The 27,261-nt window shown below is 51.9% G+C and overlaps 7 protein-coding genes across 7 annotated transcripts; 4 read left to right on the top strand and 3 right to left on the bottom strand.

Annotated features, from left to right (window-relative positions):
• Positions 1-14: 14 nt before the first annotated feature.
• NEUTE1DRAFT_139968 (uncharacterized protein) lies at positions 15-444 on the bottom strand (the record flags this gene model as incomplete). The annotated part of the gene is made up of 2 exons (XM_009855216.1): positions 15-248; positions 303-444. Coding segments are annotated over 2 exons (376 nt in total), but the record flags the coding sequence as incomplete, so codon positions are not given.
• A 405-nt stretch (positions 445-849) lies between these two features.
• Positions 850-2,198, top strand: NEUTE1DRAFT_86320 (uncharacterized protein; the record flags this gene model as incomplete). The annotated part of the gene is made up of 3 exons (XM_009855215.1): positions 850-1,118; positions 1,184-1,485; positions 1,546-2,198. 3 exons carry the CDS (start codon positions 877-879, stop codon positions 2,196-2,198), a joined length of 1,197 nt encoding a protein of 398 aa, XP_009853517.1.
• A 2,016-nt stretch (positions 2,199-4,214) lies between these two features.
• NEUTE1DRAFT_67638 (uncharacterized protein) lies at positions 4,215-6,204 on the top strand (the record flags this gene model as incomplete). The annotated part of the gene is made up of 2 exons (XM_009855214.1): positions 4,215-4,892; positions 4,976-6,204. 2 exons carry the CDS (start codon positions 4,265-4,267, stop codon positions 5,995-5,997), a joined length of 1,650 nt encoding a protein of 549 aa, XP_009853516.1.
• A 1,497-nt stretch (positions 6,205-7,701) lies between these two features.
• NEUTE1DRAFT_124083 (uncharacterized protein) lies at positions 7,702-10,497 on the top strand (the record flags this gene model as incomplete). The annotated part of the gene is made up of 3 exons (XM_009855213.1): positions 7,702-8,419; positions 8,529-9,467; positions 10,445-10,497. The coding sequence occupies 3 exons, from the start codon at positions 7,702-7,704 to the stop codon at positions 10,495-10,497; spliced, it is 1,710 nt and encodes a 569-aa protein (XP_009853515.1).
• A 2,011-nt stretch (positions 10,498-12,508) lies between these two features.
• Positions 12,509-16,434, top strand: NEUTE1DRAFT_148172 (uncharacterized protein; the record flags this gene model as incomplete). Its single annotated transcript, XM_009855212.1, has 4 exons — positions 12,509-12,573; positions 12,654-12,771; positions 12,860-13,007; positions 13,084-16,434. 4 exons carry the CDS (start codon positions 12,509-12,511, stop codon positions 16,182-16,184), a joined length of 3,432 nt encoding a protein of 1,143 aa, XP_009853514.1.
• Positions 16,435-17,548: 1,114 nt separating this feature from the next.
• Positions 17,549-20,004, bottom strand: NEUTE1DRAFT_148171 (uncharacterized protein; the record flags this gene model as incomplete). The annotated part of the gene is made up of 2 exons (XM_009855211.1): positions 17,549-18,504; positions 18,609-20,004. 2 exons carry the CDS (start codon positions 20,002-20,004, stop codon positions 17,549-17,551), a joined length of 2,352 nt encoding a protein of 783 aa, XP_009853513.1.
• Positions 20,005-22,074: 2,070 nt separating this feature from the next.
• Positions 22,075-26,755, bottom strand: NEUTE1DRAFT_67631 (uncharacterized protein; the record flags this gene model as incomplete). The annotated part of the gene is made up of 2 exons (XM_009855210.1): positions 22,075-23,985; positions 24,050-26,755. 2 exons carry the CDS (start codon positions 26,753-26,755, stop codon positions 22,333-22,335), a joined length of 4,359 nt encoding a protein of 1,452 aa, XP_009853512.1.
• Positions 26,756-27,261: the final 506 nt, after the last annotated feature.

Raw genomic sequence — 27,261 nt, 5'->3', positions numbered from 1 at the left:
GGGAACGGCGGGACTGAAGAGTTTCCTCGCTACATCTGGAGTGATCGCTTCATGTACGGCAGAATAGTGTTGTGACTTGGGGGTAGCGGCAGACCTGTTGCGTTTGGAGGGAGTCGAGGCGGATGGGAGGGATGTGTCTGGTTGCTTGCGCTTGCGTTGGCTTGGGTCTTGGTTGTCGCTCCTGGTGGGAGGAGGGATCTTTCCGGAGAGTATGTCGCGAAGTTTGTTGTACTGCTTGTATTTCTGGGCTGTAAGGGACCACATGTTAGAATCGTCAAAGAAGACCAGTCTGGATGGCATACCAATATCCGGATTCTGTTTGATGGCTTCACGGGACGGCTTCTTGCCGTCGTTCTTTTGGGCCCATTCTGCCTCGAATTGCTTCAGTTCTGCACGCAACTGGAGACTCTGGCTTTCATATTCGGCTTTTCGCTGTTCATCCATTATGGTTCTACTTTTGACTTGAAGAAAAAGAGCATTTCGAGGCGCTTGGTGGAAAGTCGAAAAGTCGAGAACAGCCAAAACCGGAAATCAATTAAAGATTCAGACAAGGCGCGTCCAGTAATAAATGGGAGGACGCGATGGTTCCCTTGGTTGCTGTTTCCGCCTTACGTTACCGTACGTTACACTCCACCCAAGCAGCACAAACAGTGGGGCATTTGTTCATCAGAACCCACTGGCGGCAGGGGCTCGCGTGCCTAAGATCCGCTAAAATGTCGAGCATGTGCAAGCAGCTGCACTGGGGCTGTACACTATTACATCAGCACTTCCGTTGCTTACTGCACCCAAAAAACCATCCTCATTTTGTCCTTCAACAACTTCAACGTGGGCGCGACAACACAGTCCATGCCCGATACCAGTCATTCCCTGAGCTCTATGGAAGCAACTGACGAGGCTCTCGACATCCAGGCCCAAGTTCTGCAAACAACCCTCCAGGAGATCACAGCGACGCGACGGGCGAGTGCCGCCAACGAGAAAGATGGCGAGGGTGTGAATGATGATGATGAGGTAGCCGAGGCAGACGACTGCTGTGTCATCTGTCTTGATTCCATCTCAGAACCTTGCACTGCTATGCCATGTGCTCATTCCCACTTTGACTTTGTATGTCTTGTGAGCTGGTATGTCGTCCATTTACGAATTCCCATAGGCTTCGCTGAGCTCACAAAGGGACATACATACATAGGCTTCAAGAACATCCAAACTGCCCACTATGCAAGGCCGCCATCTACAAGGTCCGATACGTTGACTCGACCTCCAACGAGAGCTTCTATCGAGTACCTAATGCCCCGAGGCCGCGCAATAAAAATGAGAACAATGGGAACGGGGACCAATCGGGGAACCCGGCACTATCAAACCTCCTTCGACAGCGCCGTAACGACCAGCGCCGACGACGAGATCGCGACGCTAATACTCATAGTACACCCACCCCAGGGGAAGCTATAGAACGTCGCAGACACATATATCGGCACCAGTTATATTCTTTACGTACGTCGTTGAAGCAAACAGTGAGTCATGGCCAAAGACTAATGCTTACACCACAACTAGACGTTGGCTCAAACCGCATTTCCGGATACAAACCAACCCCAACGCCTGACCAGTTTGCCACTACACCACACCTAATAACCCGTGCCCGTCTCTGGATACGACGCGAGCTACAAGTGTTCGCCTTTCTCTCCGACCCCGAACCAACTGCTGGCCCCAGTGGCAGTACGAGTAATGCCTCCGAACGCGAACTGACCCGCCGCCGAAACAACGCTGAATTTCTCCTCGAGTATATCATAGCCATCCTCAAAACGGTCGACATACAGGGCAGCGCCGGCCAGGCAGAAGATATGCTGGCTGATTTCCTAGGACGAGATCACGCACGCTTGTTTTTGCATGAACTGAGGAGCTGGCTGAGAAGTCCGGCACACTCGCTTGTGGCGTGGGATAAGGAAGTTAAATACCCTCATGATTCAAGCACAGGTGAAGCCAGCAGAAAGCGGAAGGCGCAAAATTCTTTAGATGTGGATGATGAAGGGGAAGATAACATTAGGCGACATGCATCTGGATCCGAGAGGAGTCAGACCCCAAGATGGCCAGAACGCAACACTCACCATCGGCAAACCGGCCATGAAAGGATATGGAGGCGCAGAGACTTTGGCAGGAGTCCTAGACGGGATGGTAACTCTGAAAGTAACCGCCAAGGGCCAGGCTGACCTCCAGTGTCACGCTATGAGATAAATAACCGAGCCGCATCCCTCCCTTTGACGCAAAAGGATGAAAAGTGGAGCTGATAGTTGCATAAATAAGCTGTCGATAAGATATCTGGATGCGAACATCTACGGCCGCGTTCGGGGGCCTAAGTGCTAATCGATGAGGAGATGTTGGGTACCGGCCACTTGACTCTGAGGTTACCAATGGAACCGCATGTGCCATAATGGGAGGCTCCAAAGCAACAGTTGCAAAGCGATGTCAGGCGTCCGTGTGCCTTGACAATCAAGCTTTCGGATATCCCGACAAGTTGGATATGCTTCAGGTCATTTCACGCACTACGCCGCCTCAGAGCATCGATCGAATTTTACCTCATGGAGCTGGTTTTCGCTATCGAAGGGCAGTGGTCAGAATTATTTCGAACTCCATGGTTCTGAGTAAGCGACCAACATGTGGCGGCACTACATGCATGGTGGCGTATGGAAATGGTGTGAAGCGGCTATCAGGCGGGCCAGCAGTCTTGACTCTGCCGCAATGCCCAAGAATTTCAATCAGAAAAAAACAATGGCGGACTTCGAACCTGAGAATATCACAAGAGTTGGGTTAATCTTTAGTGCATGTTGCCACCTACCGAAATCTCCTCGTGGTGCAGCCTGGGTGTTCGAGATATCGACTGGTGTCAAGTGAAGAGGACTGGCAAATTTGAAATAGCGGGATGAAAATTGGGACATCTCCCCGAGAAGTGTCTGTTTAATGACCACCAAGATGGTTGTGCCATGGTGACCTGGGCATCCCGCCTCTTCATGCCCGACACAAAAGCTCCAAGTACCACCCGGTGGTATATTTTGGCTCAAAGCTACCGTCTCAACCGGCCACACCGTCCTGACGCACCTCATGTCCAGCCTATGTCGGTTTGATACATCAGCTCGTTCCGAAGTGGAAGGCATCAGGACTTCCCGAACCCCCATCATGCCAGTCACCCTATCTCACCAACCAAAGCCGCAGCCTCCAGAGGGTTGAGGTTACGGAGCAAGTCATCGGACAATCAATGCCAAGCCAGAATCTTAGAACCGATGATTGGGGAATTTGTCAAGATGGCTGTAACGCCCGTCAGCACACTGTTGCATTGCACGGTGATATTTCTGGGGCAATGGTCTAGCCAGCCAAATACTAACAGCTTTGTGAAAGAAATATGGCGTGTTCTGTTAGTGACGCATACCCACTTCACAACTTCTAGCCCTCAACCCAAGACAGATCTATCTAATATGTCTTTCCACTTCCTACTTCCACGTTCATCCATCCTAAACCATCTCTTTTCTTTCGCCTCGGATGCCGATGGCAATTTCCATCTGGTATTCAAGCCAGTCAGACCTTGTTTCAACTTGTTAAAAGCCTCCTTCAACATGGGGCCGTAACGCCTTCATTCATCCAAAACACCAAAAGCGAAAAGCGATGATCTGCTTCCCGCCCGCTTCAGGGTCCCCTTCAAATATTCAACCTTTGGCAAACGGCTAGTGATTAAGAAAACGACAACAGACTACAACGACGACAACAACAACACTGGGGAAAGTCAACGATTCCCCTTCCTGGATGTGAGAACAGCGCTATAACTAAAATATGCCCCCCGTGACGGCCTCTGGGAAAGAAACTTGAGCTCCCATACTGAGATTGAAGTTCTCCACTTCATCCTCCCATTGCGGTCAGTCGGAAAAATCAAGCGTCCTTTCAATTCGATAATGCTGGGGATCTTCTGTCATTTCACCATTATCGCTTCACCGACTTTCATGTAGCTACTCATGACCGTTCAGGGCTGCAGGGCAGTGAGGTTCCCTATTTCAACTCTGTTCGTCCGTCAGTCCGTTCGTCGTTCCTAAGTTTAGGCTAAGTTCGGTTCGGTTTCACGACACGGAGCGGCTCATCACATAACTTCGGCTCAAGGCGGTGCGATTGCGGCTTGAACTACGGCTTGATCACGACTACGACTGCGCTTTGCTCTGCGCTCTCTAGAAGTGTGCGTACGCAAGTCAATGGTTTGCTTGGTTGGAAAAGTTGAAAAGGAATAAACAGAAACATGATTCTAGTTCGGACCGCTGCTGCGCCCTTCTCCACCTCCGTCTCCGTCTCTGTTACCGCCGTCATCTCCCGAGTTACCTGGTCCCTTCTCCTGGCAACGTTCTTCTACTCAACATGTGTCGCCTCGGCTAGCATCAATGTGGTCCGCCGCGACGGCAACGGCGACAATGGCATCATCCCGGCCGGGCACACTCAAAGTCCGACCCTCCCTTTTACGAGCAACAGTAACAGCCTGGCAGGCCGACCCCAAAAGCGAAGCACCACAGAACACGTCATCCTCTGTGACTGCCTCTCCGCCCAAGGGATTCGCTCATCACAAATGGCCTACTACAGCGCCGAAGTCCACGGCTTACCGACAGGCGGCGTGGCGAGCGTGGAGACGAAATTCAACACGACGGCAGCATGGTACAACGATACTACGTCGGCAACGTGGGCAGACACGGGCGTCACTTTCAAGGCGGTGATTGGGTACCATGTCGCTGAGAACGATTACTTGGGCAAAGGGAATAATGGCTATGGCGATTTTACGTGTTGGCAGAGAGCGAAGACGGGGTTTTCGTATGATTTGAATGGGGATGGAAATGTGTGTGCAATGTTGATTGATTGTAATAAGGATACTGCTCCTTGTAAGTCACTATACTTGGCTCGTGTGATGAATGGGAAAGCAAGTGGGAAATTCGCAGAAGCTAACTCTCGAGGGAAAATATAGCAACCAATCCGGCTTATGTACCCTTGGGTTCAACCACTACCACAGGCACCCCCGCCACTTCTTCTTCTTCTTCTTCTCCTTCTTCCTCTTCCGACCCAGCAGCATCGGCCCAAAAAGACAAAGTGATCTCCAATGGAGCAGTAATCGGCATTGCCGTAGGAATCGTCGGGGCCTTCATTTTCCTCGCCGGCGGAGCCAGTTTCCTCGTTGCCCGGCGACGACGACAAATCAGAAAGCGACAGCAGGAACAAGAGCAACGACAGCGAAAGGAAGCGAGGACAGAGTCGACCATTACCGACCCAAATACCGTTTACGAACTGGATGGGGGGTGGCATCGACACGAGATGGGTGACGATACAGGGCACTACGAGATCGACGGGCAGGTCCGGTGCGAGATGGACGGGGTTGACGGGGAGATCAAGGGGAAGATGGATGATTTGTTTGCTGAGGCGGACGTGAAGGAGGTCATTATCTCGAATGAGAAGGTCGATTCAAAGAAAGCAATAATTGATGAGGAGATTGATGATAAGAAGAAGAAGAGGTATGTTGGTGGTGTTAGTGAGAAAGAGAAGGAGGTGAGGAGGGATAAGGAGGAGCGGGAGCGGGAACGAGAACAGCAAGAGCAAGAACAGAAGCAACAGCAGGAGGAACAAAAGAGAAACAGAGATGCCGAACAGCTACCACCAGTTTCACTATTATCACCACTCTTACCGGCGTGGGCGGCCGGAGCAGGGACGTCTTGGACGGAAGAAGTAGGGCAAACGCCATTTTGCTTGCCGGCCTTGATGCCGGAGCCGGAGAAGTTCATGGCGGAGGATTTCCGAGCATACAAGGAGAAGAACAACGACAACGACAAGGATGAGACGAATTTCAAGTTCCGGTTTGAGGAGGAAACGCAGAAGTACATGAAGGTAGAGGTACCATCACCAACAGGAGCCACAGGCAATGGGGAGGATGCCCATGCCTCTGAGGATGATAGTAGCGGCGGTCAGGAGGGGAAGAAGGAGGAAGGTCTGCCGTAGGTCGCATGGTATTTACCTCTAGTAGCATAGCATATCAGCGGAGTGGAGGATCACCGCCTGCATCGGCCGGGTGAGGCTCACGATTTATGATGACAATATACCCAACTTGTGAACATGTTCACCTTATGGTGTTCTCTTATGTTTGGGGACGACTGTCGCGTTTCATTATTCCTATCGGATAGCGACGTAAAAGACTCGCATCATTGATAGGCATATACTCGGCGGACAGGAATAACATTTGATGTAGATCCGGAAGTTGAAAGCCGAGGGGTCGATAAGTATCGAATTCATCTGCCGCAATGCCGCTTTGACATGACATGGAAGTGTGGCTAACAAGAGGCAGTGCAAGTGCAAGAACCGCCTAGCGAGCCTGCGCTAGGTACCTTAGATCGGTTGTAGGTACGCAGTAGGTAAGTAAGGCGTGACCGGAGCGTCGTCCGCATGCTTCAACAACAACTTTTTTTTTTTTTGGAACAAGGATGTAACGGACTGGCCGATGCGCCATGGACGATCGCGAATGCTGAGTGGACGAAACATGTGAAAGACTCGAAAAGAAAAGAGGACGCTGATTTGATCAAACGGGGTGTCAGCAGGAACAGCGCGGATCACCGTTCGTCGCCGAGACCGGGCAGCGCCGAGCCAAGACGACGAACGGGAGAGGACCCGAAGGCGCTGCGGAAGGATGGTTCCTTGGCGCTTGGCGGATGAAACTGAAGATTGTTGTCGCGATGCCGAGTATCCGGGCCGTGAACCCTCAAGAACGAGTACACTACACATACCGCCCGCTAGTGTACATAGTCAGATGGTCAATGTTGTAGACCTGACCTGACGAGAAACTTGAGTGTGGAGGAGGGCATGTGACGTCATCAAATTCTTGGAGAAACTTGTCGTTCTTTAGACTGGAACAGTTGGGGTCATTTGCGCAAACCTAGGTACCTAGGTGATTACTACCTAGGGTCGTTGGGAAGGTTGAGTTGTAGGACATGGTATCGATCTTGGCAGTAAATAGGAAAAAGTCACCTCAAAGCTTGGTTGAAGCCGATCTTACTAGTACCGATGGAATTCAAGGAAGCGCAGTGTAGACAAGATAAAAAAGGGAGATCAACCAAGGTCATTGTAGCTTCCTTCCTCGGATGTCACAATGGGAAAAGCTGACTCGCTGAGTCATTCACTGCCCGGCTGGGCTGTGTGAATGCCGAACCGAACGCAGGCGCAGCGGGGTGGTGGGCATGTGGAAGCCCGGGGGGAGACGGGCAGGGAAGAGCTGGGCTGGGGGAACGGCCTTCCATCCCTCCACCAAATCAGAGACAGCGACCCTGACAGCGACCCGGACAGGGACCCGACGTACAGCCGCGCGTGAAAAACCGTGCAGATATCCATGTGCCCTGCTGATCCTCCATTGAGTACCTTAGTCTTTTTCTTGCCATTCTTGGAAATACAAGTAGCTTATATACCCCATCATCCCGGGCCCAGTAACTGTCGTACAACTCCCCTCGACTTCCAACTCGTCGTTTACTTCAAGGTTCGACAACCAGCCAAAAAGCGCAACCAAGGGCACTTGAAGACAACGAACCTGGACTTGAATCGTGGTGGTGGAAAAAGTAACATGGGATTGGCCAACCAAACGAGCACAACAGAACACTAATCCCTACGACGACTGGAGCAGACTGATTGGACTCTGTGGATTCTTCCCACATTGCAAACATGGCTCTCCCCTCTGCCGCATCAGAGCACTACCTTGAGCAACCCACGTATGATGATCCTCCTGAGGACAGTTCACGCGAGCAAAGTCAAAACGAACCTCAAGAAAATGACGATAACCCACCAGGTGGATTCGATCCAACTCCGCTCCCCGACGCTCCTCCTGGGTATACCATCAAAATCACCTTCCACAAGGCTATCAACCTCCCAGTGGCCGATATCCAGACAGTATCCGCCGATCCATACATCCACGCCACACTGACTGCTGATGTCCCCAAGCGACACCCAGAAGACCCTCCACTCACGCGCAGGACACGGACTATACATCATAGTCTGGAGCCGGTATGGGAGGAAGACTGGATTGTTGCCAATGTGCCAACCACAGGATTCGTACTAAAATGCCGCCTATACGACGAGGACTGGCCAGACCATGATGACCGACTGGGCAATGTTACCATTAAGGTGGATCACCTAGACGAGGACTGGCCGGGATTTGGACTGGATGGCAAGTTCTTTGAAGTTAGGAAGCGTTCGGGCAGCAAACGGGCATATTTCCACAAAGGCATTGAGGCCCTCATGAATGGACTGAAATGGACAACACCTCAGATACACATCAGCGTTAATGTCCTCGGCCTCTCGGATCCACCTCATGCCCAGATGTGCACTCTGGGTCCTACCTATTGGGTCAAGCACTTCAGTCCCATGATCGGGCGGCTGACAGGCACGACAGCCGGATCAGACAGCGATGACAACAGCAATATGCCACAAAAATACGAGTGCGTGATCCAAGCTCAAAGGTCGAGTATGACGAAGCAATTGCTGACAGACAGAGAGCAGTTTCCAAGCCAACGAAATCCAACTTGCTGGGCCAGTTCCTCCCAAGCTATACCACCGCTACGTCGAGTTCCGTCCCATTATCGGCAAGATGTTTTCGCAAAAAGGTTTCAGGGGTCACATCCTGAACAAAGTTCTTCACAAGCAACACAGGCGAATCTACAATTTCGACTCTAGTACCCAATACGGGATATTTGCAGAACGCAGCAGGGAGGCTTCTGTACAGTTTCTCAAGATGGCGCATTATGCGGAAGGAGGTCGCATTTTCACCTACGTGCTCACCTTGGACGGCTTGCTGCGCTTCACCGAGACGGGCAAGGAATTCGGTATTGATCTACTGAGCAAGCACACCATGCACTCAGACGTGGCGACCTACATCGCCTGCTCGGGCGAGTTCTTCATCAGACGTATCTCCAAGCGCCATAGGCACCATCACCCTCACACGGACTCTTCAAGCCACCATTACAATGACCAGGAAAGCGGGAATGGCGAAAGCAGCACCTGCGAGAACGGGTTCGACCACGAGACACACGATCACCCAAGCGCATCATCCGAAACCTCTCGCGACCCGGAGGACTACAAGCTCATCATCGACAACGACAGCGGCACCTACCGCCCAGACAAGTGCGTCCTGCCTGACCTGCAGGCGTTCCTGCAGGGGCAGTTCCCGGGTCTGCACATTCGGGCGCTGGATTGCGGCGACGAGGAGCACCAGAAGGCCAAGAAGGAGCAGCTGGAGATCAAGAAGAAGGAGGGTGCCAAGGTCCGCATGGTGTTGAACCGCAGCCCGAGCTCGAGCAGCTTCAGCTCGGATGACGAGAGTCGCCTGGGAGATTTGGATGCGATGGATGATGATACGCCGAGGTACAAGAGTAAGAAGGAGAGGGTGTTTGAAATGGTGGAGGATCCGAGCACGTGGAGGGACTGGGTTCCGGGTGTGAACAGCGGCGGGCACGGGCACGGGCACGCGGAGCAAGCGAGTGGGAACGGTGGAGGGAGAGCGGAGTGACCAAGACGGTTTAGGGGATTTTCGCGGCTGTTTTTTTTTTTTTTTTTTTTTTCTGCAAGTGATACCATGAAAGATATGAGAGTACGGGTTTGGAGCGGTAATGGATTACGCCTAGTAATAAGTATTGATGGAAGTGGCTCGAACGAATGTGGTTATATATTTATACGTTGCGCTATAATATTAAGGAGTATCAGCAACTCAGGTACTTCTATCAGCTGGCTTGGCTTAGTTTGGCCGTTGTGAATATGCGTTTATGAGCTTTGAATGGAGCAAGGCGGACTCGCTGCGTTATAGTATACCGTAAAACAACATTAACCACCACAAAAGAATTGTCATTCTGGTAATCCATACCATCAACTTCATTTTCCTCATCTCGTCCAAGAATCACAAGCAACAGCCAAGAGGCGTACAGTGAGGTAAGGTTATGTAGTGCCTTTTCCCCTTTACCCCATGGGTTCGTCTACAATAACTCCATATGTACCTCTACGGTTACCCATCTCATACCGAGGGCCCCATTCAGTGGGTCCGTCCCGTTAACTGCAAAGACGGAGATGGTGATGGTGCTGGGGCCGCACTCATACCCCAGTCCTCAGTCTTCTTCCATAGTAACCGCAGCGCAAATGGAGATTTGGATGCGGACATTCCTGTCTTCTCTGTATAGTACACATATATTATGGGAAGGTTGAAAATTGGGAACATAGTCAGGACATTGAAAGATATCAGGATGTGGAAAGAAAATGATTGATGCTGCACGATTACAATCCAGTACCGTGGAGTAGTACCGTGTACACTACCTTTAGCGCATACTCGTTACAAGTTGAGACCATGAAGTTATATACTTATAGACGTCAACACCTTACACTACTGAGTATATGACCATATATTACTACCGCTCGTAGCAAGCAACACTCCGACTGAAGACGCGGCCGGGAAATGCAAAGAACACTCACCAGTAGTCCCCGCCAAGAGAGGAACATATCTACCTAGAACTAGTGTAGTAGTGGACGACGGACGGGTCGCATGGAAGGCCCGAAGCGACGACAGTCCGTCATTCAGTTGCCGGGACCTCCCCTGCATGCAGTCCGGGTCGAGCTCCATCCAGCCAGCTGTGAGGTTGCATGACGAGAGTTTGTGACGAACTGGTAATTGACATTCCCTTCCCCCGTTAGCCTCCGTTAAGTGGTCGGCATGTACTACGTACGGTATTGTACACTGAAGAACTATCCATCCTAGTGCTAACCAACCAACAAAATACCTAGCCAGCTGGAACGCTGGAATTGGGGATGGTATCGAGTGTAGGCAGGCATTGGATGCTGAGGCTTCCATTGTAACGAATGGCTGGATGGAACCTAGGTAAGGAAGGAAAAGGATGATAGGTGGACGGATGATGGGAAAGAGATGCCCGGTCGGATGATAGCCCGTGCGCTGGTGGACTGCACTAACAAGGGACGGGCCCCAGTTTCTGTTTTGCTAGAGATAGACCTGGAGTCGACGAAACGAAGGGGGTAGATAGGTATATTTTATGTACATCAACGGTTGTTCCCAAAGATGGGACAAAATCAGCGCGTCGATCTTCAAGGAGAAGTCGAAGTGGTAGAAAGAAGGAATTCTGTAGTGAGTTACTCTGATAGACAGAAATATTTACCTAGGTAAGCACTAACAGAAAAACATCGGCATGTGCTCTGCCCGGCCCGTGGTAAATAAGCTGCCCCACAAGGCCAGCGAAACGATGCATCCTTCTCCTGATTATCTTGGTAGCGTTCCCCGGCATAATACACTACACACCTTGCTGTGTACCGTCTCCCGTAATTTTACATTGGCCGACGTGCCATTCCACTTGGACTGCTTGGCGACACTTTTGAAGCTCCTCCTATCCATCCGCCATCAAGTTCCCGTCCACCTCGAATCTGTTTCAAATTATTGTCCAGGCCCTGGGACTTGGTCGCTGACAGTTCTCCTCGTCGATTGCTTAGAGGCAAAAAGCAATTACACAAGCTATATCCGGCTATAACCGTAGCCCATCGCATCCCATTCCCGGGCCGTGAGACAAGTTCCAGTGGAAAGGAAAGCTGAGGATCGACAAGCAACGAAGCCATACCACGCCTGGGCAATTACACAATTACACGCCCATTATTTCGATTTTAATCCCAATTCCAATCCAAAAGTCCACCCCGAGCGAACGTGCCCCTTGTCGGCCACGGCGCAGACCGACCGCCGTTAACGAAACGAGCGAGGCTTGCACTTCCCACGCGACCAAGAGACCCCGTCCGTCTGTTACTGTGCATCCCGAACGTCTACTCTCTCTCTCCGAGTCCGCTCCCGACTACATACACTTACTACTACATACCTTGACCTACTTAGGTAGTACTTGGCGTTGAGGTGGTATTACGCGACAAGGAAAAAAAAAAAAAAAAAAGAGTCCCGAACGTCGCAATTCTCCGAGACCCCGACCGCCCCCAACGACGAACAGAATATCCCATTCCCAATTCCATGTTTGCATCTTCGACGACAGTACCATCCTACAATTACAAAGACGCTCTTTTTGTCCGCCAATTCCGTTAATAATCTCCTTGGTTCCCTCGGTCCCCTTGTCACGGATACTACTGTCCTTCCCCCTCAATCACCTACCTATTCTCGCTTCGATAGCTTGCGCCTCGCTCCATAACTTGGATATTTTCATACCCCCGACTTCCCCCAAGGTAGTAATTGCAGTCGCTGGTGGCCAGAAGCGGATGCGGACCGGGTCCCGTCCCGACGGCGCGGAGTGATGCAGACGGCAAAAGGGAAGGCCGAGGCGCTTGGACGGAAAGCCAAGGTGTGTGTGTATGAGAGAGAGAGAGAGAGGATATGCACTTGGGTTGCGTTGCTTTGGCGTTGCTTGCCCGCCTGCCTGCTTCGATCGAGCCTGCTTACCCCCCCTTCCCATAATCCCATCCATTCAATATCCGTACGTTCAAGATTGCAGGAATGGGAATGCTGACACAGAAGCCTTGCCCATCACAGCTTGCGAGTTCATATCAGGAGTTGCTCGAGTAGGTTCCCCAATTGCGCTCCTCGGACGAAACAAGACCCCATTTGCTAATCACCTTCTGTCATCTCTTCTGTTGTGCAGCGAGTTCTCGAGCAAAGACCTTCGATCGGTTGGAAACTATACCCTCGGACGACTAATTGGCAAAGGATCCTTCGGCAAGGTCTACTTGGCCACCCACAAACTTACAAATGGCTCCAAGGTGTGTTGCGCTGGCGGCCTCTTTCTGTCCCTTCCGAGACACTCGGGCTAATTCGAACTTCAACCTTTCTCTTCGGTCGCATATATAGGTCGTGCTCAAGTCAGCCAACAAGGATGACACCAACCTCGCTCGCGAAATCCATCATCATCGCCAGTTCGTCCACCCGCACATCGCCCGACTATACGAGGTGGTCGTAACGGAGAACTTGGTATGGATGGTGCTAGAATATTGTCCAGGTACGAAAGCAAATACCATGACCGCCTTTCCATCTCGTATGCGCCCTCTCTAAAGTTACATTGACGTGTTTCACAGGCGACGAGTTGTACAATTACCTCCTTCAACATGGCAAGCTACCGGTCGACAAGGTGCAGAGGATCTTTGCGCAACTAGTGGGCGCCGTGTGCTACGTCCATCGACAATCTTGTGTCCATCGAGATCTGAAACTGGAAAACATCCTCCTCGACAAACACGAGAACGTCAAGCTATGCGACTTTGGTTTCACACGCGAATATGAGGGCAGTGCCAAGTATCTGCAGACGTTTTGCGGTACCATCTGTTACTCGGCTCCGGAAATGCTAAAGGGCGAAAAGTATGCGGGCGAAAAGGTGGATGTTTGGAGTTTGGGGGTTATTCTCTTCGCCCTTCTCTGCGGCGAGCTTCCCTTTGACGATGATGACGAGCAAGTTACCCGGCGAAAGATTCTTGGCGAAGAACCAGTTTACCCCGATACCCTTCCGGAAGATGCGCTATCTCTTCTAAAGACACTACTATCCAAACGACCGCTAATACGACCGTCTCTGCCCGATATCCTCGCCCACCCCTTTCTCTCCGAATACGCGCCACAACAACAAGAGATTTTGAAACTCGAGCATCCACCGCCGTTCTCAACGCCGTTGGAGAAAGAGACGTTACATCGGATGCGAAGCGCTGGGGTTGATACGGAGGCGGTGATGGAGAGCGTCATAGCCCAGAAGTGCGACGCCCTTGCTGGCTGGTGGACGCTATTGATCGAGAAGGAGGAACGGAAAGCGGCGAGACGGGAACGAAAGCGCAGGGAAAAGGAGGAGAACCGAAACTCGAGACGCTTCTCTCAGGCTTCCAGTCGACTCAATGCTTTGGCTACTGTAGAAGAGTCACAGTATGCCCCGTTCGGAGAGCAGCCACAGAGACCACGAGGGCGAAGCGAGAGCAGGAGAAGCGGGCACTACCCGGCTTTGCTCATCCCGGATATGCCCAGCTTGTCCGACTATCCCAGAAGCGCAACTGAAACTCGTAGTCCGATAGAGGGCGATATGCCACCTCCGCCGCTGGATAAGGACTCAATTAGGGGCAGATCTACCAGCTCCTCGCGGCACAGGAAGCCGATTCCTCCGCCCAAGGAGGGTATTCTGAGGAGTGCGCGATCGAGAGGCTCAACTCTTCATTTGGTCACTACGAGTGAAGTTCTGGACTTGAACGGGAGTCTACAGCTGCCTGATGACCAGAACCAGGTGAAGAAGAGGCCGTCTAAGACCAAGATTTTTTGGAAGAACTGGACGCATTGGCTCTTTGAGAGTACACGGCGGCATAAGAACTCGCAGAAGCGCGCCAGTCAATCGACCCCTAATCTAGCGGATAAGGCCGCCGTGCAGAGTGCGAAGGATGGCAAATCCAAGGATGGGGAGATTCAACGGCCGCAGACGAGTAAGTATCCAGCAGCGAGCTCTCCGATCACATCGGGTACGGCTGGTCTACCTAAGGGTGTAGTAGCCAACGGCTACGCCAACAAAGCGTCACCGGCGCTCTCCGCAGGCTCTGCACCGTTTAAGAACAGTAACGGCTGTGTCGGCCTTTCGAGTTCGCTACCGTCCTCTTTGCCACCAGTTCCACGCACATACACGTCAGGCTCCCACAAGCGACAGTCCCTATCGCCATCACCCGTAACACCGCGCTCCACCATGCGGCGAGCCTCTGGTACCGCGGGCCTTCGTGGCAGGAAGTCCACCTCTTCGTCGGTCTCCTCCATCCGTTCAATGCACCCCACCCACCACCATACCCACAGCAAAGCCAGTTCTACCTCCTCCAACAATTCCGTTTCTACATCGGTCTCAAAATCTGCCTTACAAGCCAGCCGCAGTCCGCACCACTCGGTCAAGGTTCTCCCCGCCACGCCAACAACCGTCGGCTTCCCAAGCAACATCCGCTACGTCCGTGACCGCACCGGCCCGCCACTAGGCATCGGCAGCATCGGAGGCCCCAGTCTCTTTGCCAACTCGCCCAATGACTACGGCTCTTCCGATGACGGCCGCCTCAACGCCGCCTTCCTCGGCAATGGCGGCGGTGGCAGAGGCGGTCTCTCCGCCCTCAACACCAACACGCAGTACTACCACATGCCTCCCGCCCCTGGCTCGCCTAACCCTTTTGCCTCGGTCAATTCGGGAGGATATTTTGCTCCGAGGGCACCGGGCAACGGATCGCCCGTAGTTGGACCCGGTGGCCATGGCGGCGTCATGTTCGCCAAGAGAAAGAAGAATATCTTCAAGGGCCCGGTACTCAACTTTGGCGGCAGTGCCGCTGGTGCTAGCAGTAGGCAGAGAGAGGAAAGGAGTAGCAGCGGTGCGTCCGGGTCAGCTTCGGCGAGTCATTCAAGGAGTGCGAGCGCTAGTGGTATGGGGCGGAGGAGTGGGGAGATTACGATCCAGGAGGAGGAGGAGCCTGGGGAGGAAGAGGAAGAAGAACAGAATGCACATGGTGGCGGTGGATATAGTAGCGGTGGTGGTGGCTATCACAATAGCCATTGGGGCGGAAGCAGGACGGGCGCAGGTTGGGGAGGACTAGGGATGGCGGGCATGGAAGAGGAAGAGGAGGTGGAAGAGGTGGATAGCTTTAGTCCCATTATTACCGGGCCAGGCGAAATTGTGGAGGAGAGGATCATTGAGGATGGGGAGGAAGAGGAAGAAGACGATGACGCCCAGGAGAGTGCGGACGAAGGTACGATTACTGATCAGAGATCGAGAAGGTCGAGACCTAGGTCGCAGGATCTTGACGAGGAGGAAGAAGAGGGATTGAATGCCGCTGGTGACGCGAGGCGGCACTCGAACTCGAACTCGAACCCGAACCCGATTCAGACTCCAACGAGGCCGAGCACTCACGGGGTGGAAGAAGAAGAAGAAGAAGAAGATCATGTCGATGTCGGTGAAGAGTTCAAAGGGCTTGGGTACGATGTCGGGGTCGCGATAACTACGGCACCCCACAGGCTGAGCGCCGACGGGCCTCCGCTCTCGTCATCAACTGTTCGGGCCGTCCCGGAACAACACCAACAACAACAACAGAAACGCGGGCACAGAAGGGGATGGAGTAATGGGACTAGTAGCAGCGGTGGTGGTGGAAGTAATAACAATGGGGAAGGGACTAGTGGTAAGGTTAGCAGATGACGGTTAGTGAGGCGGGCCTTGCATATAACTAATAAGTAAAGTGGTGTCGTGTATGTGTGTGAGTATAAAGAAGGGATAGGCAACAAACAGACCAGACACCGGGGCCAGGAGAACAAACGATCGATTGGGGAGGGGGTGGGGGTGCTGAAGACTGAATTGATATGAAACGACAGGCGGATGCATTGGTTGAGATGGCTGGGAGATGTTGATCGGTTGGTTGTCAGAATGGAAGGAGGCGAGGGCGGTGTCTGTTTATACCAACTACATCTACTTGCACTTAGTTTTTTTTTTTCTTATCTTTTTTTTCTCTTATTTTTATTTTCTTGCTTATACAAACTTACATATACATACAGATGTACCATACCATATCATACCATACCATACATAGAGATACCTAACTAACCTACCACATAGCTACTTAGTCTGGGGCTGACTCGTTGGACGAAGGAGGCGGAAAGGGAAAAAAGAGATGAGGAAAATAGGAGGGAGGGAAAGTAGCCAGGGGGTCGTGTTCAGTTGTCTTCTTCTTTTTTTATCCCTCACACTTCTACACTTCACTTCTACGTTACCTATTATTGTTATTTTGAGCAAGGCCCGCCTCACTACTTTTTTGCCTTTTTTTTTTTTTACCTACCTACATATAGGTACTTATCACCTCTTTACATTATCGTCATCACTTTTTTTTTCTTCCGAGTCTCTATAGAAAGTCAAAGATACCATTTAGTTTTTCTTTCTCGTATTTGGTTGATACATGTACATGCATGGAATTGTGTATTGAACTTTGGTGGAGGGAGTGACGTGCAGAGAGAGAGGGAGAGAGAGAGAGAGATCAAGAGAAAAGTGATGATTGAAATGGATATGTATCACTACATCCAGCAGCAAGATTGCGCTTAGGTACACCTTTACAGAGTGGATTGTGATAGATATGTAAACTTGATAATTGGTGTCTGCTGTTGATGTCACTGATAAATGCAACAACAAACAAAAGAAACGAAAAAGAAAAAAAAAGAAGAAAAAAAAAACTTAAAGACCTAGAAAACAGACCAAAATTGCAAATGCTAAAATAAAAATAAAAATAAAAGACTATTTCCTCCCCAATGGTATCAAACCCTTTTTGTTTCCCCCCACCCGCTTCCAAATTCCAAACAACTTAAAACCCCAGACGTATGTGTAGCTAGGTATTTACAAAAGAAATTCTTGTTCTTCTTCAAAGCACAAACTGGTAGATCAAAATCCGTGGGCCAGCCCCCCCTCTTATCTCATATCCCATTCCATTCCTCAGCAGAGCTCCTCTCCCCCTTGCTCACTCACTTACTCGACGGATATAGTGTAGTATCCATGATCCTCCAAGTCACTAACCTGACTCACGCAGCGGCAGTAGCAGCAGCAGTACCAACCGCCGGCCCATCCACCGTCTTCGTTGCCGTGACCGTCTGCGTCTCCGTAACAGTCGCCGTCTCATTATGAATCAGCGTATCCGTCACCCTAACCGTCGAAACCTCCTTTTTCGTCTCAGTAACCGTTTCCTTTGTTGTTATTGTTGCGGTTTCGGTTGCAGTTTCGGTTTCGGTAACCGTCTGGACCACCACCTTTGCTTCTTGCGTCTGCGTAGCTGTCGCTGTTTCAGTAACTGTCACCGACACAACAGAGACTGTGACTGCACTTTGACTGGCAGAAACAGCAGCACTACTTTGCTCGGCAGAAACAGAAACAGAAACAGAAGTACTGGCAGAAACAGCAGCACCGGCCAACTTGACATTCCCATTCCCATTCCCATATACATTCAACTCGTTCTTGTGGCCGGGGGAGTACTGGTACTGAGGGGGTTTGAACAGGCGGTCGACTGTTGCCCAGTATTGTGCTTCTGATGCTTGTTGTTGCTGTTGTTGAGGGTCGAGAGAAATAGCAGCAGCAGCAGTAGGGGCGGCGGTGACTTTGGCGGCTGCTTTGATGAGGCCGTTGCCGGCAACAATGCCCGTGGGAGCAGAAGGGGCGGAAGGGGCGGAAGGAGCGGAAGGGGCGACAGGAGCAGAAGGAGCAGAAGGGGCGGAAGGAGCGGAAGGAACAGAGGGAACTTGGATGGATTGAGTGGGAGCTTCAAAGGCATCGTAAGAGAGCAAGTCGGTCACGGTGCCGGTGACGGGGATGATTACGAGCGGGTCATCGTCGGTGGTGCTGCTGGAAGAAGCGGCGCTGCTTTCGGCGCTACTGGTGATGATGGGTGCGATGGTGGTGGTGGTGGTGGTGATGCTGCTGCTGGTAATGTCGCTGGTGGTGGTCACGGGAGCAGGAGCTGAAGATGGGGCTGAGAGTGAAGAGCCTTTGAATGTAGAAATACTTTGGTTAGGAAACGTCGTGGAATGAGAGTAGAAGGTGGTATGGTGGAGAAAGGGGAGGTGGTGGCACTAGGAGGAGACGGCTTACTACTGCTAATGGTCGAAAAGACGCTGGCGGTCGACGAAAGGATGCTGCTCGAGGAGACTAGAGGCATACTAATGACGGAGCTGTAGCTCAAGGTGGGCTCGGAGCTGCTGACGGAAGGAAAAGAGGAAGATGAAGTCGTAGCTACAGATGACACAGCCGGATGTGCCGAGCTAGGATCTATGGTGAAAGTGATCGGGTAGGTGTTGCCGCCATCCGTAACGGTAGCAGTCACCGTGATGAGTGTCTTGCTGCTGTCAGTAGTAGTTGTAAGAGGCAAACTCGCCAAAGAGGACGAAGTGACCGAAGCGGACGAAGAAACGGGAGGCTGGACCGCAATAACACTCGATGAAGATGATGTCGCAGAGCTCGTCGTAGGCGGCACGGGGGCAATGACCGATGAAGCTGCAGCAGAAGTAGTGATAGCGCTCGACGATAAAGGTACTCCTCCAGGAGGAGGAGGCTCAACAACGGTAACAGTCACCGTCACCGGACCGACGCTCTGCGTAGCAGAACTGCTCTCAGATCCATAAGGAGGAGGCACCGTCATGGTCGTCGTGCCGGCAGATTGCGTAACCACCACTGTCTGCGTGACCTCTACCTCTCCTCCTCCTCCTCCTCCTGCCCCACTACTACTTCCTCCGATGGGAGCAGCAACAGACCCCAAAACCTTTGCCGCCTCATCCGGCTCGTAGCAATCAATCACCACACCTTGGACGGTAGTCATGGGCATGACGAAGCACTTCTTGCCACTGCCGCACTGAGCCACGTTGAACTTGCCCTGGGCGTTGCAGTAGGCACGACCACCCTGCACACAAGCGGCCTGGCCGGGTGTGCAGGTGGTGTCCTTGGTGAGACTGGAGAACTGCTCGTTGTAGCGGCGAGCGTCGGCGAGGTTCTTGGCGTAGATCTCGGGGGAGACGGTGGTGGTGGCGGAGGGGAGGGCGCCGGTCACGGCCGTGGGGAGGTCGTTCAGGATGTTGCTGCTGGTGACGGCGGGTTCGTTTGGTTGTTGAGTGTTCGAAGCCGCGGCGGATGATGATGTTGCTGCCGCTGACGATGAGCTAGCGGAACCTGATACCGTCACAAACACTCCCCCAGGCGCGCCTGCGACACCACTACTGCTAACCACAGCCGCCCCCGTCGTCGATGTTGAGGACTTTCCAAAGTCACTCGGAAAGTCCGTCGTAACTCCAATAAACCCTGGTATTGTGTAAGATACCACAATTGTCGTCGATCCACCGCCGCCCTCTGCTAATGTTGTTGTCGTCGTCCCATCCTCATCATGCCTTTTCTGCCACGCCGCCTGCCTCCGTGCCTCACGACTCCTGAGAGGACCAGCCTCAGCAGCAGTTGTCAAAAGGCCGACAAGACCCAGTATTGTTGTGGCAGGTCGCATTTCGTTGGTGGTTGTTGGTGTTGTTGTGATGCTCGAGTGAGTATATATGCGTGTATGGGTGTAACCGATGGTCTGAGACCCGGAGTACCCGTGGAAGGTTTTTGAGAAAAGAGAAAAATTGAATTGAACCCCAAATTTGCTTGTTTATCCTCCGTTGAATCAAATTATGGTGTAAAAGTGAGAGAATCGAATTGATCGACACCGACCAGTCGAATAGAACTAAGATCCCCCTTCGGTTGTTCCTGAAGGCGTAAGGCGGGCGAAGGACGGATGATCTCGTGGAAGCGGTGGTAAACTTGACGAAAGGAGATCAATTGCTTCTTTGTGTTACTACTCCCCTTTGCCAACGGGATCCAATATGATTTGTAATGTGTGTGTTGGGCGGTTAAATTCCCAAACAATATGGAAGTCGAATGTGTGGGGACAACTGAAGTAAACGCTTGTATAGTGAAAACAGACGCTGATGATGAGTAATGACGAGTGAAGGAAAGGAGAGAACTGATAGAAACAGACAAAGATGATCAAGTTCCAAAAACCAATAAGTCAGAACCAGAGAATGATGGAAACACACAGACCAAAGAAAATATGGGGAGAAAAGAGGGAGAAGAGGAAGAGACAGAAAGTTCAAAGCAGAGAAGATATCATGAGCCAGTACATAGCCCAACTACAAAGCCGCCCCAAAGGTGCCTCTTCTTCGTTGGGCTAGCTAGCTAGCTAGCTCCAGAAAAACCACATGGTCCTCGATGCAAGATGCGATGACAGGTAATGTCGCGTCACGAAACCCACGCACCATTCCTCTTTTGAGAAAGCCGCCGCCCTATGAGAATCTCTCCAGGCCCCCAGTCTTGATTGTCCTTTGGATCGGGTTGCCCAGAGAATTGGGCATGGATGTAGGCATGGTAAGAGACGCTGCGCAGCATCGTGAAATCACTGGATAGCTGGCGGCCAACTTTCTCGACCAGCCAAGCATCGTGATTAATTATCCGGTATATGCCATGGATATGGACATGGGGAGGGGGAAAAGCGTAGTACCGCATGGAAGAAAAAGTGCCTAGACCTTTTCGTTCGACTGGCCCAGTCACTGTGAGTCGTCGTTGGTCGTCTTTGGAGTCAATACTGTACACTAGGTGAATATCCACTTGCTCGGCATATCGATCCAGGCACACAACTTGGACGTGGGGAGATAGTATGCCTCTTCCTCACTGGATGCCCTGCTAACAAAGACGCCCTCATTCCTCGTCAGTCAGGTTCTCCGCGCATATGATTCGTATCGAGTCAGCTCTTAGTGTCCATGTTGGGCGCTTCATGGCCAAGCGTTCTTTGTCTTCGACTAGGGGGATCAGCGAGTGACTGGTGGTCGTTCACCGTCACTCACTGGGTATGAAAAAGAAGAAAATCATCAACCAACGAAGTCCCCTTGTCTCTCTCCTCCCCCTTTGTTTCCCAAAATAAGCATTCTCTCACATTTCACGAACCTCATTGGTTGCGCCAGCCTGGAACCGCCAAAACGGGTTCCAGCCGCCCGCGATTCAGGGCCAATCATTCTCGGCTGACGGGGGTGTTCCTGAGGCTCTTTTTGGATCGAGGACAAAACCCCTGCATTGGGGTTGGGCGGATGCGGATGCGGATGTAACATCAGCACTTTTGCTTCTTGCTTTGCTTTTGCCATGAGCTTGCAGTGCTTGCCGCTCACCGGACGGACACCCGCTCTTGCAGGCCTGTGTAGCGGCGCTTGATGAGAAAGATTTGAGGATTTTCCAAATTACAGGATTTTGGACATCTCCTCTCGGCGCATATTTTGTAGACTTGATGTTGGCCCAAAAGGCCTATCTATGGTTCTATGTATACAAGACTGGCAACCATCTGGATGAGATGATAAATCCGTGATGCATCCTTCGCCTTCATTCTTCTGCTGTTTTTTCCCTTCCAAGTGATGATGATGCTGATGGTTATCCAAGTCAGACTTGGGTCATTCTCGACGTGTGAGCCGGTGCTAGCAATAGATTGAGTTTTTGTACGGTTTCGCCCAAGACTCCCATCTGAATGAATGCTTGCCATCCAGCAGCGCCCATGCCAAACATCTACTTGAATAATGCTGTAAAATTATGCACATCCAATTGAACTGTTTATATTGTTTCTCTTCAAACCGTGCACATGCTCTCCCTCACACTCTTATCCCATACCTCTACTCATCCACGATATGCTGATTCCCTGCTCCTCTGTCCGCACTGACCCATGCCTCCGGAACAAGCACTCACAACAGCAACAGCAAACCCATCAAGCCACCCACGACTCCCACGGTCCCGGACATGACACTACCTCGTCGCACTACAACTTGACAATCGTCATGCCGTTGACCGTCATCGTTTCCGGTTCCGCGTATTCTTCCTCTTCGTCCTCCTCCGAATACTGATCCTCATGGCCACTGTGGTAGTCACCATCGAACCCCTCCTTATCGTACGTCTCAGAGTAGTACTCGGCGTCTGATTCGGGCTCCTCTGGCGCCGGAGCTTCGTGGGTTGTGGCCTTGCTGGCCTCAGGTAATGGGGAGGCGGTTGGGTTCCTGGATGTTTGTCTGGATGACCTCCTGGATGCTGGTGAAGCCACCGTGACTTCCACCTTCTGCACCTTACTGGGTCGCATTCCCTCCTCATCGACAGCAGGTGAACTTCTTTTCCTCGTCACCTCCATCATCTCCATGTTGTCGTTATCGTTATCCTCCAACCCTACTGCATTCGCCGACCCATCGCCGGCGGCCGAAGAGGTCGAAAGTACCGTTGCTGGCGTGGTACTCCTCGATCTCTCGCTCTTCGAGTCGTCGAGGTCAACCGCAGTATGAACAGGCGATCTCGACAGCCTCGTAGAGTCCGTCGTGCCGACTCTCGGCTCTTCCATAACCGGTACCGTAACACCAACAGCAGCAGCAGTAGTAGTAGTAGCAGTAGCCGTAGCGACGGCAGCGCTCTCGTCATACAACGTCCCCAGCCACGCCTCCCGGAACTTCAACCCAATAGCCAACGCCATATGCCTAGACACCGAATTGCCAACCAGCTTCCACTGGTCTGTCGTCCGTCCCACCAACACCTCCTCATCGAGATACCCTTGCGCCCGACGCATTTCCTGCACCGTATACGGCCGGTCTTCGTCCCAGTGCAACCCAGGTCCCATGCGCGCATCACTGGGATTAGAAGTAGCTGTGACGGTAGGGAACAACGTCTTGGGATTGAGCCTTTTCCAGCCCACGGATGCATCGCTTGTACGGGTCTTGCCTTCACTAGGGAACAAATCCCTGTCGCTCTTGCTCATTACTCCGTTCCCATTGTTCCAGGCCTTGATGAAGTTCATGCCATACGGGTGGGTGGGAATGCAGGCATACTGGGCACGAATGTAGGGCGTGATTCCCGACGCCAGACGATGATCCGGGAACGGGACACAGGCGTCCGGCTTCCCGTCCCCGACTTTGGGTAGGTCGGCGGTGCCTTCGCCGGCGCTGACGAACTTGAAGGCGGTGGGGATGAAGCTTCTTTGAACATATGATTCCCCATTACAGAGAAAACCGATATTGCGGTTCTTGACTCTGTAATGGGAGTGAGATGGTAGCGGCGGGTCCGGAAGAGGGAGACCGGGAGCCGCAAAGTACAAGAATACGCGCTCACGGCTTTGGGGGGCACCGTGAGCCCAAGCGTCTCCGAGGATCAGCTGGGCCTGATAGCCCATGCCAACAAGTGCGCAAAACAGCTGTGAAAGGACATCTTGCTTCCGGTTCACAAACGTCTGCACAATGCCCGAGACATTTTCGAGGACGCCGTACTTGGGTCGGTAAAAATCGACAAAGGAGGCGAAGGAGGCCACCAGGGATTGGTTCTTGACTTGGTTGAGAACCTTCTTGTCCTGGGTAAGCAGTGAGAACCCGGGGCACGGGCTACCGGCGGCAATGAAGTCGACTTCACCGGGCCTGGGCACATTGTCGGAGAATTTACCCTAATAGATGTTAGTCAGGATGGCTTATGCTAATCAAGTTATTTCAAAACAAGAGGGTACATACCTCCAGGGCAAGGCGGAGAAGGTCGTCCACGGAGCCAAGAAAAGGGTGAGTCTTGTTCGGATCCGGGGTATTGGCCATGTAGGTATGTATGGCCTTGTCCCAGATATCGTTGGCCCAGCGCATCTCAACAACACCGCCCTCTTCTAGGCCTCGTCCAAAATTACCACCGCCGCAGTATAGATCCATTCCCCTCAACTTTGGCTTGCCAAGATTCCCCAAGGGGTTGAATCCTTGACGCAAAGTGGGTGGGAACGTGTCAAGAGGAACGCATCCCGCATGATCTTGCCTATGGGTGATGAAGAAGATGTTCCCCGTCCCTCCTCTATCGTATGGACTTGGGATTCGCTCATCCGGGCGAAAGCATCTCACGACGCACTTGCCTACAATTCTCTCGGCTCGAACATCCACCAAATCTTCGGTATAGACCAGCTCGTTGGCTGGCGCATCTTGACGATCGACCTTTCGTCGTCGCAACAGTTTTTTGAGCCGTACGAATGCCGTCTCTTTCTCCCCTTGCGTAAAGTATTCAACGACTTCGTAGGGATCCGAAAACTTGTCAGACGGAGAGAGCGTCGCGAGAACCGTATCTCCAGGCTTATATGGAGTTGTGGGCGGTTTCGGAGGCTGATTATGATAGCAAGTCAAATGATCTTTCTGCAATGTGATCCAACGCCGTTGCTCGCTCTCATATAATTGCCTAACGAAAAATTCCCCTTTGTTGCTTTCCGGGGTGCTGAACCAGTCCACCGGGTGGACCGCAAGCACCTCGTTGCCCTTGACGCGGGCGTAATGGCCTTCCTGACACGTGCAATGGTTGGAAAGGAAGAGTTCGTTGCGCCACTTGTATTTCATAGCACAGCACGGCGAGTCTTCTGGTCGATAAAACCAGATGACGTCGAAACTCTTTGAACTAAGGCCACGGCCACTCTTGGTCTTGGCGGTATGTACTCTTTGAACAAGGCCAAACCACCTGTGATCATCCGTGTCCGTTGGTTTCCATTTGGTGTCCGTGTTTGAACTGTCATCTCGGGGTGTTGAAATGACATCCCCGACCTTGATCTTGTTGACGAGTTCCTGGCTCAAATATTTGACGTGGGCTGCATGGAGTGGTTGGGTGCTCGGTTTTGGTTTTGGGTTCGCTTTCGCTTTAGGCTTCACGCTCCCGTTTGTCAAAGGCGGTGGGTTGTTTTCTGACGGAGGAAGATCCGAGGATACGATGGATACGATATCCGACTCAATGGGTGTGGCCTCTAGCACTTGAACTGGCAAGGCCCGAAGTGATGTCGGCAGACTTTCTGTCGCGGTATCATTCATGATATCGTCCTTGGTGTCGGCCTTGGTGTCATTTTTGTTTTCTATCTTGAGACGCTTTGCGAGCTTAACCGCTTTTTCTTTTTCCGCGTCCTCGCCTGCCAGACGCAATACCTTTCCAAGAATCATGTGACCAAAGCACTCTTTGATGTAGGGAGTGACGATGGTAGCCGCAACAGTTCGATCGCCTTCGGTGACCAACGGCCCTGGAGGAACCTCCTGTCTGAAATACTGACCCGGCTTCACGATCATGAGTTCCCGGAAAAGGCGGTCTCCCGCTGCCCTCTTGGCGCCTGCCACGCCATTAATCTCCTTCCAGATATACCCGATGTTGGCGGCGACCGAAGTCCGGAAATCATCACGGGGATGCTGAGCCCGCCAGTTCTGGAAAGCCTTTGACTTCCCATGAGCCTTGGAAGCCCACTGGATGAATTCGCTTTTAAAGCAGCCAAGGGTGACCTCGCGCTTTTTTTCCACCATGCGGGTGCAATAGTCAACAACATGTTTTCCGAGGTCTGCAATCCACAGAAATGGCTGGTAATATCTGGTGTATTCGAATGCGGGCTTCTTGAGGAGGTAGTAGATCTCCTTCTTAGCATTGTGCTTGGATCGAACCCAGATCTGGCCCTTGACGCTGTGCAGAGACGCACCGTAGTTGCCGACAGGCAGCTCAAGCACTTGCATGCCCGTGACGTAGTGCTTGGTATTGCCATATTTCAGCACTCCGTCAAAGTAATACTTGTCGTGCAGCACCTTGGTCGCTACAAGCTGGATTGGTCGCATTTCTTGAGGGTGGTAAGCATAGTTTACGTAGAAGTTGAAGTCGTGTAGCTCGAATTCGATGTAATCTTCTTTATTCTTCCCAGCAGCTTTCGCGGCTTTCAGGAGATCCTCGACAGCGACGCGCTCAGCTGTTGACTGTGGAGGCGGTACGAGATTATCGTTTTCATCGATTCTTTGAAATGTCGACCTTGGGTTTATCAGGGTCGATACTGGTAGGTCGACCGTAATGTGCTTACTACGCTGGACCACAAAGTCATCGTCTGGGCTCTCATCTGAAAATCCATCAGGGAGATCCGCCTCGTCTTCGGACTCGGGCGCGGGCGCGGGGTCAAGGCCATTTAGACCGGATTCGGTTTGGAATTGCTGCTCGAGCTCGAGTTGAAGTTGAAGTTGAGGGTCGTCGGGGCTTGGAGTGATGGTCGTCGCCGCTATGGGCTCGAGGCACTCCTCTTTGGCTGCCGGGAGTGGTTGATGGTGAACGTAGTCACCCTCTTTAGCCAAACCCTGGCTGAGAACGGACGCGAACATGTCCAAGTAGTCTTCTTGAAAGCCCATGGTTTCGGCAGGTACGTCGATGAACATGCCCCCATGGCTGCGATCCGGCAAATCCATGGCTTGGCTGATAACGAACTAGCGCTTAGTTCTACTCGAAGCCAAGAACAAAGTTGAGGTCAAGGGTGGACCTATGACAAGAATAAAGACAGCCGGCTGGAGAGGAGGTATTCAGGGATGTCTTGGCCCAGACATTTAGTGACTTGTTGTGATATTGGATTTTTCGAATTATTTCATGTTCCAGTGAGGTGAGTTGGTGGTGATGATAAGGTGAGATAATTGTGATAAATTCTAGCAATTCCCGTTTATTGATGAAAAGTAACAGATCGTGTATGAGCAACGCCGGTTTGTGGAAGGGTATAGAATAAAGTGACAATAAGAGGAATCTTTGTGTTCGTATCGTTTGCAGTCTAATATGTGTGAGTTGGTGTTGTGATGCGATACGTAAAAGCAGTGGTGGTCAGATATCCATCGATGTTCAGATATTTTGGCTGTCGCGTGGACGTAAGAGCGAGGTCTCAAAAAGGCGGGTGACCGTGGTAAAAGGAGGAGCAGCAAACCACCCG

Source organism: Neurospora tetrasperma (assembly GCF_000213175.1).
Source record: "Neurospora tetrasperma FGSC 2508 unplaced genomic scaffold NEUTE1scaffold_5, whole genome shotgun sequence".
Lineage (NCBI taxonomy): Eukaryota > Fungi > Ascomycota > Sordariomycetes > Sordariales > Sordariaceae > Neurospora > Neurospora tetrasperma.
This window is presented reverse-complemented; position numbering and strand designations above follow the sequence as displayed.